The sequence below is a fragment of the Leuciscus leuciscus genome, assembly GCF_965113295.1.
Source record: "Leuciscus leuciscus genome assembly, chromosome: 20".
Taxonomy (NCBI): Eukaryota; Metazoa; Chordata; class Actinopteri; order Cypriniformes; family Leuciscidae; genus Leuciscus; species Leuciscus leuciscus.
In genome coordinates this window covers 18,293,141-18,308,622 of record NC_138744.1, presented here as the reverse complement: position 1 = coordinate 18,308,622, position 15,482 = coordinate 18,293,141, and the positions used below count along the sequence as shown (strand labels likewise).

Here is a 15,482-nt window from a genome sequence, read left to right as displayed (position 1 = left end):
TGCACAAACACACATGCACACACTCTGCGTGCGTGGCGGTGTCTCACACATTAACACACGCAGCAGGGTGGGGATTTATTCTCAGATAACGTTAACGTTATGTTGTCCAGTGACATGCTGCGTAATTGCCCAGCAGTATGTTTTATTGGCACAGCTACCTATTACAGCAAAGTAATTGTTAGTGCTTGCAGTAAGGAAGCACTGCAGTGTCATTATTAGAGTCTGTTCTTGAGAACTTTTGTAATTTTATCTCGCACAGCCTGGAATACAAATTGTAACTTGAGTGTTTGCTGAGAGAAGATGATTGATTGGGCAGATGGAAATCAATTTAAATGTTCAGGTTTTTTAAAGCCAGTGGAAATTTTTGTTTTCGGATGAATGGGAAAAAAATGCACCTTTCTCTGAAGACTTCTAAATCTTAATTATAAGTATCATATGCGTTAAAGTGTGTGTTGCTCTCCATTTGGAATAATTTTACATATTCAAGCTCGAAGGAAACCAGACCAGCTGATGAGCAGAGCAGAGGTTTTGAACTTACATTCGGCCTTAGCGCAGACCAGACTAGCCGATGGGTAGCTGAAGGAGCGTAGGATGGCTCCGATGGCAAGGCTCAGATCCTCGTTGCTAGGATACAGAGTCACAGACGCAAAGCGCAGGTAAGGAAGCCGCGGAGTCTCTTCCGGACCGATTTTGATATGCGGAATCTGAGAGAGAGCAGTTTAAAGAACAAAAGGAAAAAGATTATGGTTAGTGAATTAACATGAAATACATAAATGTGGAATATTTAAATGAAGCTCACCTCCTTTTCCCCACAGATGTGACTGACGATGGAGCCCGAGGCAGGACTGGAGGCGGGGCCAATCACAGAGACCACACCCTTTGGCAGAATCTGGCACACTACGACAAAAATGTAGAGCATTTAAAGGCCCCCTGAAATCAAAAGTATGTTTTTTAGCTTTTTAGTATGAATATGTCTTTAGGTTATGAATAAGCTGGTGTGTTCCAAAACAATGACAAAATTCTTATTTAGGAGATATAAGCATTCAAAACTTACAGTCTCTCACTTCCGCTAAAATGGATCACAGATTTTTATGACATCACCGCAGACTTCAGCTTCTCATCACATCTTCTGTCCAATCAAATGCTCTCTAGAATATAAAGTGTCCTGCCCCCTATGCTATAAATACCACCTGGCCAAAGCGACCGTTGACACGTCACTTTGAGCAATATGGGTTGGAGATGTGTGTTCGGTTGCTCAAACGCTCGAGTTTTATTCCGTTTTCCAACTGTTCATTGGTTAAAAATGAAATGGCTATAATTTATTCACACCTTTACTATTGAATCCGACGTATCATCAGCACTCGGATTCGCTTCCATGGTGCTGTTAAGCACGACTTGCAGTCTGTGAGGTCCACTAAACGCTATTGGCTAATTGAAAAGGGGGAGGAGTCATTCAATATGTCCCGCCTTAGCTTCCCGTTTCAATGGAAATTACATCAACGCATCATACAAACCAAGGCACTTCAGTGGGCCTTTAATTCCTCAAATCTCTGTTTGCCTTTATGAGTCACTGTATGCTGTACTGCTTTAAAGTTCTTTTTTTGTTAAGTGTGCAGGAATGTGTGTGTGTGTGTATTTTTTTTTTATGTATGACTCACTAGTATCTGTAGTCTCATACTGAGAGTCTTTCTGGAGTTCAAATATGTCGACCTCCGCACGAGCCGGGCCCTCCATCACACTGTTGATGTTCTCACGTGCTAACGCTAAAGCTAACCGCTCCCCACGCCCACAGACAGAGCTGTCATCCAAAATTGCCGCTAAAGGAGGAGAGAAGGAGGACAAGAAAGAGAGACAAGAGACAAAGTAGAGAGAAATCAAGACAAGAATGGGTAAAAGTTATATAAATGTAATATATAACAACCTTTCTAATTTAAAATCACTCCTTTAAAAGAACCATCTACCATATCCAATATTAATAATAAAGTCAATAATACAGATTATTTATAATGATTCTGAATTTCATAGCATAATGTAATAACTTTGCTTATTATCAATGGTTCTTAGCTGGTGGGCCACGACTCCAAAATGTGTTGCAGGACAGTTCTGATGATGTCAGAGGTCAGTTGGAAAAATATTCAATGTAAATAATACAATTAAACTAAACATGTACACTACTGTTCAAAGGCTTGGGGTCAATTTGTTTACAAAAATAATAATACTTTTATTCAGCAAGGAATACCTTTATTCATCAAAGAAACCTAAAAAAATATTTACCAAAATACCACAAAAATATTAAGCAGCACAGCTGTTTCCAACATTAATAAAAAAAAATGTTTCCTGAGCACCAGATCATGTGAAGTCTGGAGTAATGATGCTGAAAATTCAGCTTTGCCATCAAAGGAATAAAATACACTATAAAATAAATTAAAACAGAAAACAATTATTTCAAATTGGAATAATATTTTACAATATTACTATTTGTACTGTATTGTTGATCAAATAAATGCGGCCTTGGTGAGCATGAGAGACTCATTTCAAAAAGATGAAAAAATCGAATGACCCTAAACTTTTGAATAATTGTGCAGAGTTAGAACAGCAAACTTTTAAAAGGTGGGAGAAATTGTTTCCAATCAACTCTATCTACAGGTATATAACAATATTTTGGTCCTCATCCTTGAAAACCAGGAATAAAACTTAAAATTTAAGGGACATTTAGAGAGCAAAATTGTACATTATGCAGTTCATAGTAATACATTCGAAAGATTTTAGTTAGGTTAAGTGCGATAAAATATTGTTACTTTGATGCCTATTAATTTCCAATATTAAATCTGGTTCTTAAAGCAAAACCATTTAAGAACCACTGGTTTAGAGATCTTCACAATCACAGTCAGATATTGGGCTTGTCGACCACATATTACATGTCTAAACGTGTGCGACTTACCCATCCGCACGGATGATAGAACAGGGGTCTGGCTCCGGGAAGAAGGCGGCATGGTAACCACGGTGACTAACAGGAAGCGGAAGTAAATCGACAGCAGGAGCGCTGGCAGTTCCGGCATCTTCTACCGCTCCTCATGGAGATGCCTTCTGCTGCCTATAGCACCCCCTAGATCAACACACAAATGACATTAACTTTGTTATATGCGAGCACTTAAAGACAAAATAAAATAAAAACTACTGATCAATTCCACTTAAGATTCAGTTCACAGCACACTCATTGACCTTTTGTGACAACTTGCCCCGGGAGCTGGTAGACAATTCATTAAGGCAACAAAAATGTAAAAAGTACCATAAAATATCAAACTATTGTTTTGGGCATGGTTTTGTTTCGACCTGACATTTATGAAACATTTCATTGTCCTGAGAACACAGTTCAACCTTTGCCTGAATAATGATAGAGTGGTTTTATGTTCACTTGTTTATCCAACAGATTGTTAAGATATAATGAAACTGACATTTTAGTTTGAAGAATGGAATTCACAAAATTGTTAAACCAACATTCAAAACTACTGTTTGGTAAACAAGCATTTCTTTAATTTAGGACTTTTAACTCAAAACCTCATGTGACAACTTGCCCCGGTCTGCCCTGTGCCCTCGCTTCTTTAGGAGATACACACTACTGTTTAAAAGTTTAGAGTCCGTTAGATTTTTATATGTTTTTGAAAGAAGTCTCTTATTCCTCACCATGGCTGCATTTACTGGATCAAAACAGTAAAGTAAAAATAAAGCAATATAGTGATACATTATTAAAATTTGAAATAATTGGTTTCTATTTTAATATATTTTAAAATGTAATTTATTCCTATGATGCTAAAGCTGAATTTTCAGCATCATTACTCCAGTCTTCAGTCACATGATCCTTCAGAAATCATTCTAATGTGCTGATTGGGTGCTCAAGAAACATCAATATTGAAAACAGTTATCCTTTTTTGAAAGTTAAAAAGAACAGCAATTATTGGAAATAGAAATCTTAATGTGTATTCTATTCTTGCTGAATAAAATGATTAATTAAATGGAGTTGACAGTGTTGTGCGAAGCATCATTATGAATCAGGGAATCTTATGACAGTTTGCTGACGCAGGTCATGACCGTGTCACGCACGTCCCAAACAGCAGCACGAGGAAATCGCAGGGACATACTAACACCTGATGTATCTGATTCATACACTCTCTCACACATACACACACACTCACAAACACGACTCAAAGCAATCTCTGTGAACTCTGACCTTTACAGACCAAACAAGATTTATTTGACCACAGGGAAGAAATGATGGATGTACTTCTCCTCCCTCTTTCTTTGTTCATCTCTCCTCCCTGCTCTTTCTTTCTTTCTTTCTCTCAGTCACTTTGGATGTGTCAGCAGGGCACGAAAAGTGAGAAGGAGAGGAAATGAAATGAAACAGCGTGTGTATACACAATTGAGGAACCCATTATTGCCGTACTATAATTATTGCAGGCAAATACTAATGACCAGTGTCGCAAATATAATTCTAAAGTTCACACCCGCTGTTTTGCATATGTGCATGGCTGAATAAAACGATACTTGGCAGTCGGCAAGTAAACTGTAAAATCTAAATTATTTAGGGGAGAGGGTGGGAGTGCAAAAGAAAGAAGTGACAAGAAATGCGGAGAGGGGGACTGAAATAAAAAGCAGGGTAACGAAAGGAGAACAAAGAGAGAAGAAAAAGAGAATGAAAGACAGAGAAAAAGGAGACATCGGGAGAGAATATGCTTGAAGAGGGAGCCCTCGGGGAAAGGGAGGAGTAGATAGCAGGCGCTTCATTTGTTTCTTCTTCATCTTTGTAAGTAAGAAGTGAATCTGACAGTTATAATAATAGCACAGTGATTCATTCTCCTTAATTGATTTGGATTGTGAAATGAGAGTGCTGGATGCAAGCGTTGCCAGTGCCGGTTGATACAGACACATTAAGTTGTCACCAGGCTTCTGTGAGACGAAGAGGAAGCATCGAGGAAGCCTTTTCCCTTCTTATCTTCGCCTTTTCCACTTGTGGAAAGATTCCAGAGTGGAGGCAGGAAAAGACACCCGCAATGTGTCCCTCCTGGCACTCCATGGGCCGAAAGCACAAGAGCTTAATAAAACCATCAAAAGCCCTCTTCATTAGGGTTCTGAAATCATGAGCGAACACAAACACACACTGGCATGTTGAGGAGCAATTCACTAAGAATGAATTGCACTCAATGAAGATGCCTTTTATTTGCACACGCTATCGAGCCCCATTTACTAAAGTAAATATACAAATCAGGGAACACCACAAACAGACCCACAGCCCGCTTGTGGGCCGGTTCTGAGTGCTTGGTTGTGGAGGATGCAGAAAACTACAACAATCTATCACTAAATGTATGTTAAAGGTACTATAACATTTTAGGATATGTACCTTTATGGTACAGATAGTCACCCTTTAGGTGTAAATAAGGTACAGAGGTGTACTTTTGAAAGGGTACTTTTTGAAAGCCCTCCGGCGTTGAGTATGATTGAAAAAAGTTTAGTGCTTCATAATGCTCACATCTCCTATTTTGGGTAAAAATAGAACAAAAATATTGCTCTCTATACCGCCACCTACTGTACACTGGGATGTCAATCAGATACTGGTGCTGGAGGCACAGGCGTTTCATGAGGCTATGCAGAGTTTTAGACAGACAGGTTACCGACATTCTTCAAAATATATTCTTTTTTTTTTTACATTTATGTGAACTATTCCTTTAAGAGATAGCAACCCGTGACGTTCTATTTGGAGCTGTCCTTAAACTCCGATTTATGCCTTTCTATAGAAACACTATCAACGCCCTATTATGGATTTTTGAAAATGACCTTTCATAGTGTGTGTGTAACATGAATGAAAAGTGAATGAAAATCTGAAAGTGCACCGTATGTAAAGTTATTATCTTTCAAAAGTAGGAGTCGACTCTGAGTCAATTAAATTAATTGTTTTTCAAACGAGTCATAAGCCGTTTCGTTGTGATGTCTAGACGAAACATTAGCATATTGCCCGCCCACTTATTGCGCGCGCAGACAACAGGGAAAACTTGAACCTCAAACTGGCAGCTGATTCCTATGGACACTGGATGGCATCATGTTGAGTAGACGCTGTGCTCTACAACGTGAAGGTAAAGCCAGTTTTTTTTCACTGCCCAAGGACGAGCATGTGAGGAATCAGTGGTTAAAATTCATCTTTACCATGATATCACAGCAGTATAATCCTAAACTTTTGCTGTGTTCCCTTTATTTCACTGACGACTGCTTCTTAAATCTCGGAGTTCAATGCAGGATTCGCAAACCGCTTGCTCTTGAAAGATGGAGTTCAATATACTTAGTTTTGAGTTTTATATTGTGTAGGTCTCCTGCTAACTGGCTAACTCACGCTATCACTTACTGAAGTCTTACTGAAATACTTCTGCTAATCAGTTTGTGGGCCACTATTACCAATAACTGCGTCTATTTTAATGCAGATTGTCTGTCGTTCTCAGTACTCTGAGGAAAGTTTAAGCATGGAGCAAGATTTGTTTTACCAACGTTTATTTTAAATTAGTCATTCACACTAGAGCTTGGCTAATGTATACATTGCATACATGCACTGTTACTGATACAGTTTCCACGTGTTCACTGCAATATATTACAAAAATACTCTGTAAATAAATTAGTACAAGTAAAATAATCGGTTTGTTGATGGACGTGCACTTGTTAATGTTTATGGTGAGGAATTACAGTTGCAACTGTATCACTGAGAAACGTCGAGCTCGAGTCGTCCTTGCGATGGAGGTTCGGGTTGAATGAATTCTTGCAGCGTTTCATCATTGGACTCACCCTCGCATTGATATGGTAAAATCGACATCATTGTTCGTTACTGTCTTTAGTTTACAGTGTAGGAAGCCTCAGGATCATAGACAGTAAAAGAAATGGACACAGCGACCCCATTGGATTCAACGGAGAAAAGTGAAGTCAATTAGAAGCACGCACTTCCTGATGGTCGAGCGTACTGCGCAGACTCAAACTGAGCTTGACGACGTAGATGTGACGTGAGCAACCTCTCTGTCTTCTAGTAGCTGTGCCAAGAGAAATCTGAATCATTCCCTTCCGAAACTTGCAGAGACGGAGATCGTGAGTAAGAGGTGTCCATGAGCTAGGAGCAGGAGAAACTTTTGCTAAGTATTCTGATTCATTATTTTGTCATTTTGCCTCCACGTCCCCCTGATTGCCCGCGAGCTTCTCCTCCTGTCCATACGGTAATCTCTCTACTGTGCGACAGAGAGTCGCGTGGTTATGACGCAATCGTGAGCCTATTTTTACAAAAACTGCTTCTATGGGCCCATAACGTAAGATACAAGGTAATGGAGCCTTTTATACATTTTCGTGTTTCTTTAGAAATAAATAATGGACAAATGGAGTCTTTAAACGCCTCAGATGTAAAGTTATTCGCTGTTAAAGTGACGCCAAAATGAATGGGAGTCAATGGAATGCTAACAGCAGGTGATGGTCTGCTAATCAATGGCGGCCCCCGGGGCAGCTTCAGTTTCCAGATGAAAGATTTACCCCTTGCTCAGGACACGCAGAGCTGACGATGTTATGGCAGTGGGCGTTTTGTTTTCGACGCGCGTGCTGTACACGGTAGACCAATCACAACAGACTGAGCCGTCTGGCCAATCAGAGCAGAGTAGCTCGCGGAAAGGTGGGATTTGGAGAGACTGATTCATTTGACGAGTCGTTTGAGAGTCATTGAAAATGTGGTGATGTGCAAATGTATATTATGAGAAAATTAAACAGTTTTTTGACCTTTGATGCATGTAAACCTGTTGTAGGAGACTCCAAAACAACATTAGAAAACTTTAAAATAGCATACTAGGGGCACTTTAATCTGCAGCGGTCAGGTGGTACAAGTCAGAGCTCTTTAAGTTGCTTACATTCATTAGTATTATAATGTTATGTGCTTTGAAACATGAGGTAATTTAACGCCGTCTCTTATGACACTTTGCACACTCTGCTCTGGCTGTGTGCGTTTTGGAGGAGTCTGTTTCAGCATGATAATTCCTCACTTGCTAAAATCTATTATCTAGGCTATGTATCGTTTTAAAAACCATTATTATAACTCTTCAGACTGCTATAATTAATTGATATCTGAAAAAATGGCAGCATGTTGAGAATAATTAAGAAAAGAATCTTGTTAAAGAATTCTTGTAAATCACAGGCATGTTTTTTTTTAAATAAACTTCATCCATGCATTTCTTATAGTTTGATAGACATATTAGTCTTTTTGAAAGGGTATGGACAGTTTTTGGAGGTGCATTTTGTCTTCATCAAGGGACAGAACAACATCAGACATTCTTACTTGACATCTCACAGCAGTATCGCTATTGTGATTGAGTTGTTAAGAGCACACCCCCTTGAAATTAAAACTTAGAAGATCCAAAAAGGTCATAAAGGCATCATAAAATGATATGTGTCGAGGAGAGGACATTCATAATATCACGACTTTTTTTATATCCTAGCATTTCAGAAGGGTGGAAAACTAAAATTAACTGAGGAGTTAGCTTTGAGGTATAAAACTTGCAGTATATTCTTATTGCAAAGTAACCTCTTATGGGGTGTGCGACTCTGGCCCTTGAGATCCACTTTTCAGTGGAGTTTAGCTTTAAACCTAAATCAACACACCTAAACAAGGTTTTCAGGATAACTAGAAAGCTGGCAGTTGAGTTTGATCAGGGTTGGATCTAAACTCTCCAGGAAAGTGGATCTCGAGGGCCAGAGTTGCCCAGCCCGTCTTATTTGTGTAAATATCAGACATTAAGATTTTCCATTTCATGACACTTTAATATAAATATGGTGCAGTGCAATTTAAGCACATTTAGAGCTTGATTGAACTAAACTGGCAGATGGTTAGGAAATAAGATGTGGGTTTTTTACGCTGAATATCCACTTTTGAAAGTGGCATAACTTACTGAGTCTTCTCTCAATGGGCAAATCCGTCAGAAACGGCTTGTCTCTCCCTAATTCTCCCCATCTCTTCTTCTGTCAGTTGATTCAGTGTACTTTCAGTCTCCTCCGACAGTCTTTCAGTGGTGCTGCGCTTTGAGCCTCTTACTTTGTCCTTAACCCACCCTGGAACATACACACATGCTCCCTCTCACTTTTACAAAGAGAAAATCCACCAGCTTGACAGTTGATCCTTCCTTTTTCTTGCCTCCTTGTGATCCTACATGTCTCTTTGCATTTCCACCAAGCTCTCTCACACTTTCATGCAAATATTTCCATGCTTTTGAAAAGGGGGGGTTGTTTCCACTAGTTGTCCTTTTTGACAACATGGGTCACTGATGCTATTCACACATAACACACAAACACCAGTCCATGTATGTTTTGACAGATATGCTCTGCGACATTGACAAGGCCTGCCCTGAGGTGCAGCACAAACATCTGTGTCAAATCCAGATTCATCACAGACACACACAAGCACACGGATGAACGGATGGACGAGTGATCGGCGCAGGCCTTGGACTTTGTACATAGGATGCTGACTTACCTCACAGCGAGAGCAATTCGCTCTCTGCCCACTCACAGATAAACACCCTGCAATTAAGAATCCAACAGTCGTGATCGCACCAGTCACAGACCAGTGTTTTGGCAGGATTTGAAAGATAAGCTTTCGGATTCAGGTGTAGTTGGTTGCTGCTGAATATTTGATGGCGTTTTAACACTTTCGGGCTGGTACATTGTAAATGCGTGATAAGATATGAAGATGAAAGGCTTATACCAATGTGAAATCTTGTTCTTTGTGTCAGATGAATGATTTAACCGACCCTGCTGTGCCAACAGATTTAAATGAGAGCATTTCAGCTGTCAGGCTCTTTCAGCATTCCCTTTAGCAGAGTAAACAAACATGATGATTCCTCATGCATGACGTCTGCAGACGCTCTCGGGAGCCATGGCACTTTCTGACTCCCGAGTTTATATAGGCATGCAAGGTGCAGACCGTGGTAAACAAGAGTAAAGCATAGGATAATGATAAAGGACAAAGACACAAACACAAAAGCACTTCCGAGACTGCTGATTTTCAGAACACTGTTAGCAAATCTGGTGATGAATATGTACACCTCATTACAAAACAAACACATACTGTGGGATCTGAGCACATATCCATTTAAACCAAGTGAACACTTGCCCTGGCAAAGCCAAGTGGATTTCAAATGCAACTTCCAAAAACAATTTATTTTTATTTTTTTTTAACTCAAGCATTATTATTGTTGGTAAATAATAATTTAAATTCAAATGGGAATTTAAGGAAGTATGATTAAAATTATAATTGCATGTGAACAATATTTTGACAGTTTTGAAAATTTCACTTTTCCTTGCACTAAAGAAAACTTTGAATGATGGCTTTGTCTTAAGGTTTAAAGAAGTTTAAAAATCTTGAAGTCTGAAGTTTTTATAGTCCCCAGAATGTCATTACCTGCTGCTGACTTTATTTGAATTTTAATTCAGTAAGTTGCTCTTTTTTTAATTCCACTTTAACTTCTTGTGGGTTGAGACAAATTCATAAATATTATAAATATTGAATTTTGCCCAACCACTGGGTGTCAAGTGCAGTTGAATTTTTGCTTGGTTACTATATTAGGTTAACTACTTTCATTGGTTATGTCTTATCTTGCCTGGGGCACCAAGTGAGCCAGAACTGCCACAGGTGCCATCTCAAATAGCCTATATAAAACAAATATAAAAAAATAGATGCATGACATCCCTGTCAGTATGTCAGAGCAGTGACTGTCAGTGTTTCAATGGATTACACTCAACCTTTACAAACAGCAGTAATATTAATTTTGATGAACTTTTTATTAGACTTAAGGCTTTACAGAAAAGGCCACTTATTGCTTGTTGAAGATGAATTTAAGTCGCAGCTCAACCGATGGTTTCTATGATACATTGTGACATTCATTCTGTCTCTCTTGCTCTCTCGATCACGCACACGCTCACACACATATTGACACCAACATTAAATGAGTCAGATGACATTTGCACTATCCGTCCCTTTCTCTCATAGCCAGATTATGCTGCCGTGGCAACAGGGTGAGATGGGAAGAGAAAGAGAGCGAGAGAGAGAGAGAGAGAGAGAGAGAGAGAGAGAGAGAGAGAATTCATCTGATATTTTAGGAAGTTAATGTAGGTTTTTCATCTTGTCTCTTACCTTTGAAGTTCATCAGAATGGAAATGGAACACAGAGAATTTTGATCTTTTCACTTGGCATAAACTGAATATTATTACAGGGTTATTTAGCATTGGGATTATTGTTTGTGCTCCTGTCTCGTATTGATATATGATGTTGCAGTCTTATTCCACATTTCTCTACCGAAAGTCCCTTAACAGACTACGAATTCACTATGGCAGCGTCTAAGTGTAAAAGAAGGCTGATGCTATTTACATTGAGTGTAAACAGTTGCGTCACTTTTTTATGTGGTATATCACGAATACATTTTACCATTATTTACTAATCACCAGTAATCCAGTTAATCAGACACAGAATTTGATGGAATTGCGCTGTGGCTTGTCTATATCAATTAAGTCATCCTTTTCAGTCTAAACGTGGCTTCTTTCTGTGTAAATTAGGCTTATTATAGATCGCGCCCACAAAATTGCCTGCTGCAATTAACGTCACGCTATTATCACCTGAGTGATGTTTGTGTACATTTTCTATTGATCATAGCAGCAGTTATTCATGAAATGATTATCAAATGATGATCAAATGACGGAGAAGAACATTATAACCTGGCATATATCCAAATACAGCCTGCACCTTGCAAATTGTGTTCAGCACCATTTTTGTAGTTATGTTTGTGCGGTTCCCCGATTTGCATAATTATTTTAGTTGTTAGATTGTGCCGATATCCTGCCGACAACGGCAAAATGTTAGTTTGGATGGATTTCCACATCAGAAAACGTTAGATATAGCCTATTAGATCCGACCCCGGATGCCGAATCACTACCAGAATATATAAGTCTTCTATCAGCCTGAAAGTTTGACTAAGAAAGCCAGGAAAGAGCAGGAGCAAGAGACAAAGTCATGATAATAACAGGGTTCCTACACATTTTCCATTTCAAAATTTCATACTTTTCCAGACTCAAATTTCCATACCTCTCAGTATAGATTTTCAGACCATATTTAACATAAATGGTTCATACAGCATTATTTTCAGCTTTATATTTGGCATATAGTATCTTATAATATAAATAATATCTTATTTAATTTCTTAGGGTTTTCCACATTATGGGGCGGCAGTGGCTCAGTGGTTCATGTAGATTGTCTACAAACCAGAAGGTTGGTGGTTCAATCCCCGGTTCCACCTCACCAAGTGTCGAGGTGTCCATGAGCAAGACACCTAACCCCAGCTGCTCCCGACGAGCTGGATCGCCTTGCATGGCTGACACCGCCGTCGGTGTATGAATGAGTGAGTGAATGGGTGAATGTGAGGCAATATTGTAAAGCGCTTTGGTGGCCATTGGGTCTGTGAAAGCGCTATATAAATGCAGTCCATTTACCATTTACATTGATTTTCTCGAACATATAGAGCCTTTTTTTTTTTTCAGACTTTTGCATGCACACAAGAAAAATTTTCGTGCCCTCAAGAAACTATTCACATGCGCACTGTACATTTGTGCATGCTTACGCATTACAATTTCTAGTTTTAAATAACTTATTTCCTTTATGCATCATGCCATCTTACTATGAAAAAAACGAGTTTAACAAATTAACAAATTAATTGAGATATTAGTATTGTCGTGGCCATGACATATAAACACGTGGGAATGTGAAAATATGTCGTGGCCATGAGATAGTAATTTGTAGGAACGTCATATTAACTTGTGGGAACTTGATAATTGTAACGGTCACCAGCTGGAGTGCCCTTGAGAGCCACCAGAGGGCACTCCACATAAGACTATTATCACTCACAAACTACATTTCCCATAACTCACTGCTCGGACTCATCATCACTTATCACTGATCACATTCACCTGTACCTCATTCACTGATTGCATTCACCTGTGTCACGTCATCCTGTTAGTCTCAGTCTATTTATACCATGTTTATTCAGTCACTCACCGCGAAGTCTTGTTAAGTGTTACACTGCATTTCTGAGCGTTTCCCTGGTTTTCTTGTTTCTTGGTTTTTGATATCTTGCCCTGTTCCCTGGATTACTCTCTTGCCTCTGGTCCCTGCCTGTTTGTTTGTTTTGTTTCTTTCTTTGTTTTGACTGCCTGCCTGTGTATGACCCTAGCCTGTACATTGGATTACGCCTCTGGATTTCCCCAGCCAATAAAGCTGCATTTGGATCTAACCTTCATGTCTTGGAGCAGTTCGTGACAGAAGACTTCGCCACACCCAGATCCAGCAGCTATGACCTCCAGAAATCCAGCAGTACGGATCTCGCCTGATCTTCCCAGCATGAGCCGGGAGTTCGCTGGACAGATCGCGGCCTTGGCCCTGGATAGCCTCGATCTGTTCCAGTACACCTGGGGGTTTGTTCCTCTCGCTACCTCTGGGTGACGAGGCTATTAAGTTGTGTTACCGGCTGGGGGCTAAGGAGGTCGACCCGAGGGAGCTCCCTGATCTCTCCGGTCTGGATTGGAGAGAGGCACTCTCCAGATGTCTGGAGAGCTTCCTTCCGTGGCACGCCATGTCACAGCCCGCACTTCACGCCAGTCCAGCCGAGCCCGCACTTCACGCCAGTCCAGCCGAGCCCGCACTTCACGCCAAATCTGCCGAAGCCAAGGCAGTATGCGTCATGCCCGCCGCCCCTGAGACTGAGAGCGTCATGCCCGCCGCACCTGAGACAGCAAGCGACATGCCCGCCAAGCTAGAGCCCTCTTCACCGCTGGTCCCGTCCAGCACAGAGCCTTCACCGCTGGTCCCGTCCAGCTCAGAGCCCTCTTCGCCGCTGGTCCTGCCCAGCTCAGAGCCCTCTTTGCCGCTGGTTCCGTCCAGTTCAGAGCCCTCTTCATCGCTGGTCCTGTCCAGCTCAAAGTCCTCTTCGCCGCTGGTCCTACCCAGCTCAAAGCCCTCGCTGATGCTGGTCCCGTCAAGCTCAGAGCGCGCTGAGCCAGAGCTTCACGTCAGTCCTGCCGAGCCAGTGTCTCTGGTCAAAATGGCCGCTGCCACGTCGACTGAGCCCTCTGCAGAGATAGCCGCTGACATGCCTGAACCTGAGCCCTCAACAGAGATGGCCGCTGTCACGCTGTCTGTTCCTGAGCCGGTGTCTGTTCCTGTACCTGAGCCGGTGTCTGTTCCTGTCCTTGAGCCGGTGTCTGTTCCTGTCCCTGTGTCTGTTCCTGTTCCTGAGCCGGTGTCTGTTCCTGTGCCATGGCCGCCTGAAGGGTCGTCTCCGCCCTGGCCGCCTGAAGGGTCGTCTCCGCCCTGACCGCCTGAAGGGTCGTCTCCGCCCTGACCGCCTGAAGGGCCGCCTGCACAGCCTGCTCCGCCCTGGTCGCCTGCACAGCCTGCTCCGCCCTGGTCGCCTGCACAGCCTGCTTCGCCCTGGTCGCCTGCACAGCCTGCTCCGCCCTGGTCGCTTGCACAGCCTGCTCCGCCCTGGCCTTCCGCCCTGCCGGAGTCTTCAGGTCCTCTTCCGCTGCACGGGCCTGGCCCTCCATCCCGCCCCCGGGTCCGCCTCCGCTCCACCTCCCTCCTGGACAGTTTTAGGAGCGTCTGGAATCCGCTCCTTAAAGGGGGGGCTATGTAACGGTCACCAGCTGGAGTGCCCTTGAGAGCCACCAGAGGGCACTCCACATAAGACTATTATCACTCACAAACTACATTTCCCATAACTCACTGCTCGGACTCATCATCACTTATCACTGATCACATTCACCTGTACCTCATTCACTGATTGCATTCACCTGTGTCACATCATCCTGTTAGTCTCAGTCTATTTATACCATGTTTATTCAGTCACTCACCGCGAAGTCTTGTTAAGTGTTACACTGCATTTCTGAGCGTTTCCCTGGTTTTCTTGTTTCTTGGTTTTTGATATCTTGCCCTGTTCCCTGGATTACTCTCTTGCCTCTGGTCCCTGCCTGTTTGTTTGTTTTGTTTCTTTCTTTGTTTTGACTGCCTGCCTGTGTATGACCCTAGCCTGTACATTGGATTACGCCTCTGGATTTCCCCAGCCAATAAAGCTGCATTTGGATCTAACCTTCATGTCTTGGAGCAGTTCGTGACAATAATAAGTCACTTGATAATGATTAAAGTATAAATCAAATGATTACTACATAAATAACACATGATTATAAAACTCATAATCAAACACACACACAGGTTGCTATTGAGAATGCAATGCAGATGGCCACAATTAATTTTTAGTGAATACCCACCCCCACTATCTTTTTATTATCTATTATATACCCTCATTAGTTCATCTTTATCGAATAAAGTAAACAATGTGAATACCAACAGTGCATGTACTAATTCCTCTAAATAACTTTTG

General features: G+C 41.4%; 1 protein-coding gene across 1 annotated transcript in view; it reads right to left on the bottom strand.

Moving 5' to 3' along the window:
* grik5 (glutamate receptor, ionotropic, kainate 5) overlaps window positions 1-15,482 on the bottom strand; it is a 74,406-nt gene that overhangs the window by 17,758 nt on the left and 41,166 nt on the right. Inside the window, exons 4-7 of the mRNA XM_082149091.1 lie at window positions 2,942-3,106; window positions 1,659-1,817; window positions 800-897; window positions 539-704 (exon numbers count right to left, since the gene is read on the bottom strand). Coding sequence (XP_082005217.1) covers window positions 539-704; window positions 800-897; window positions 1,659-1,817; window positions 2,942-3,059 — 541 coding nt within the window. The 5' untranslated portion in view covers window positions 3,060-3,106. The remainder of the gene's footprint in view (window positions 1-538; window positions 705-799; window positions 898-1,658; window positions 1,818-2,941; window positions 3,107-15,482) is intronic.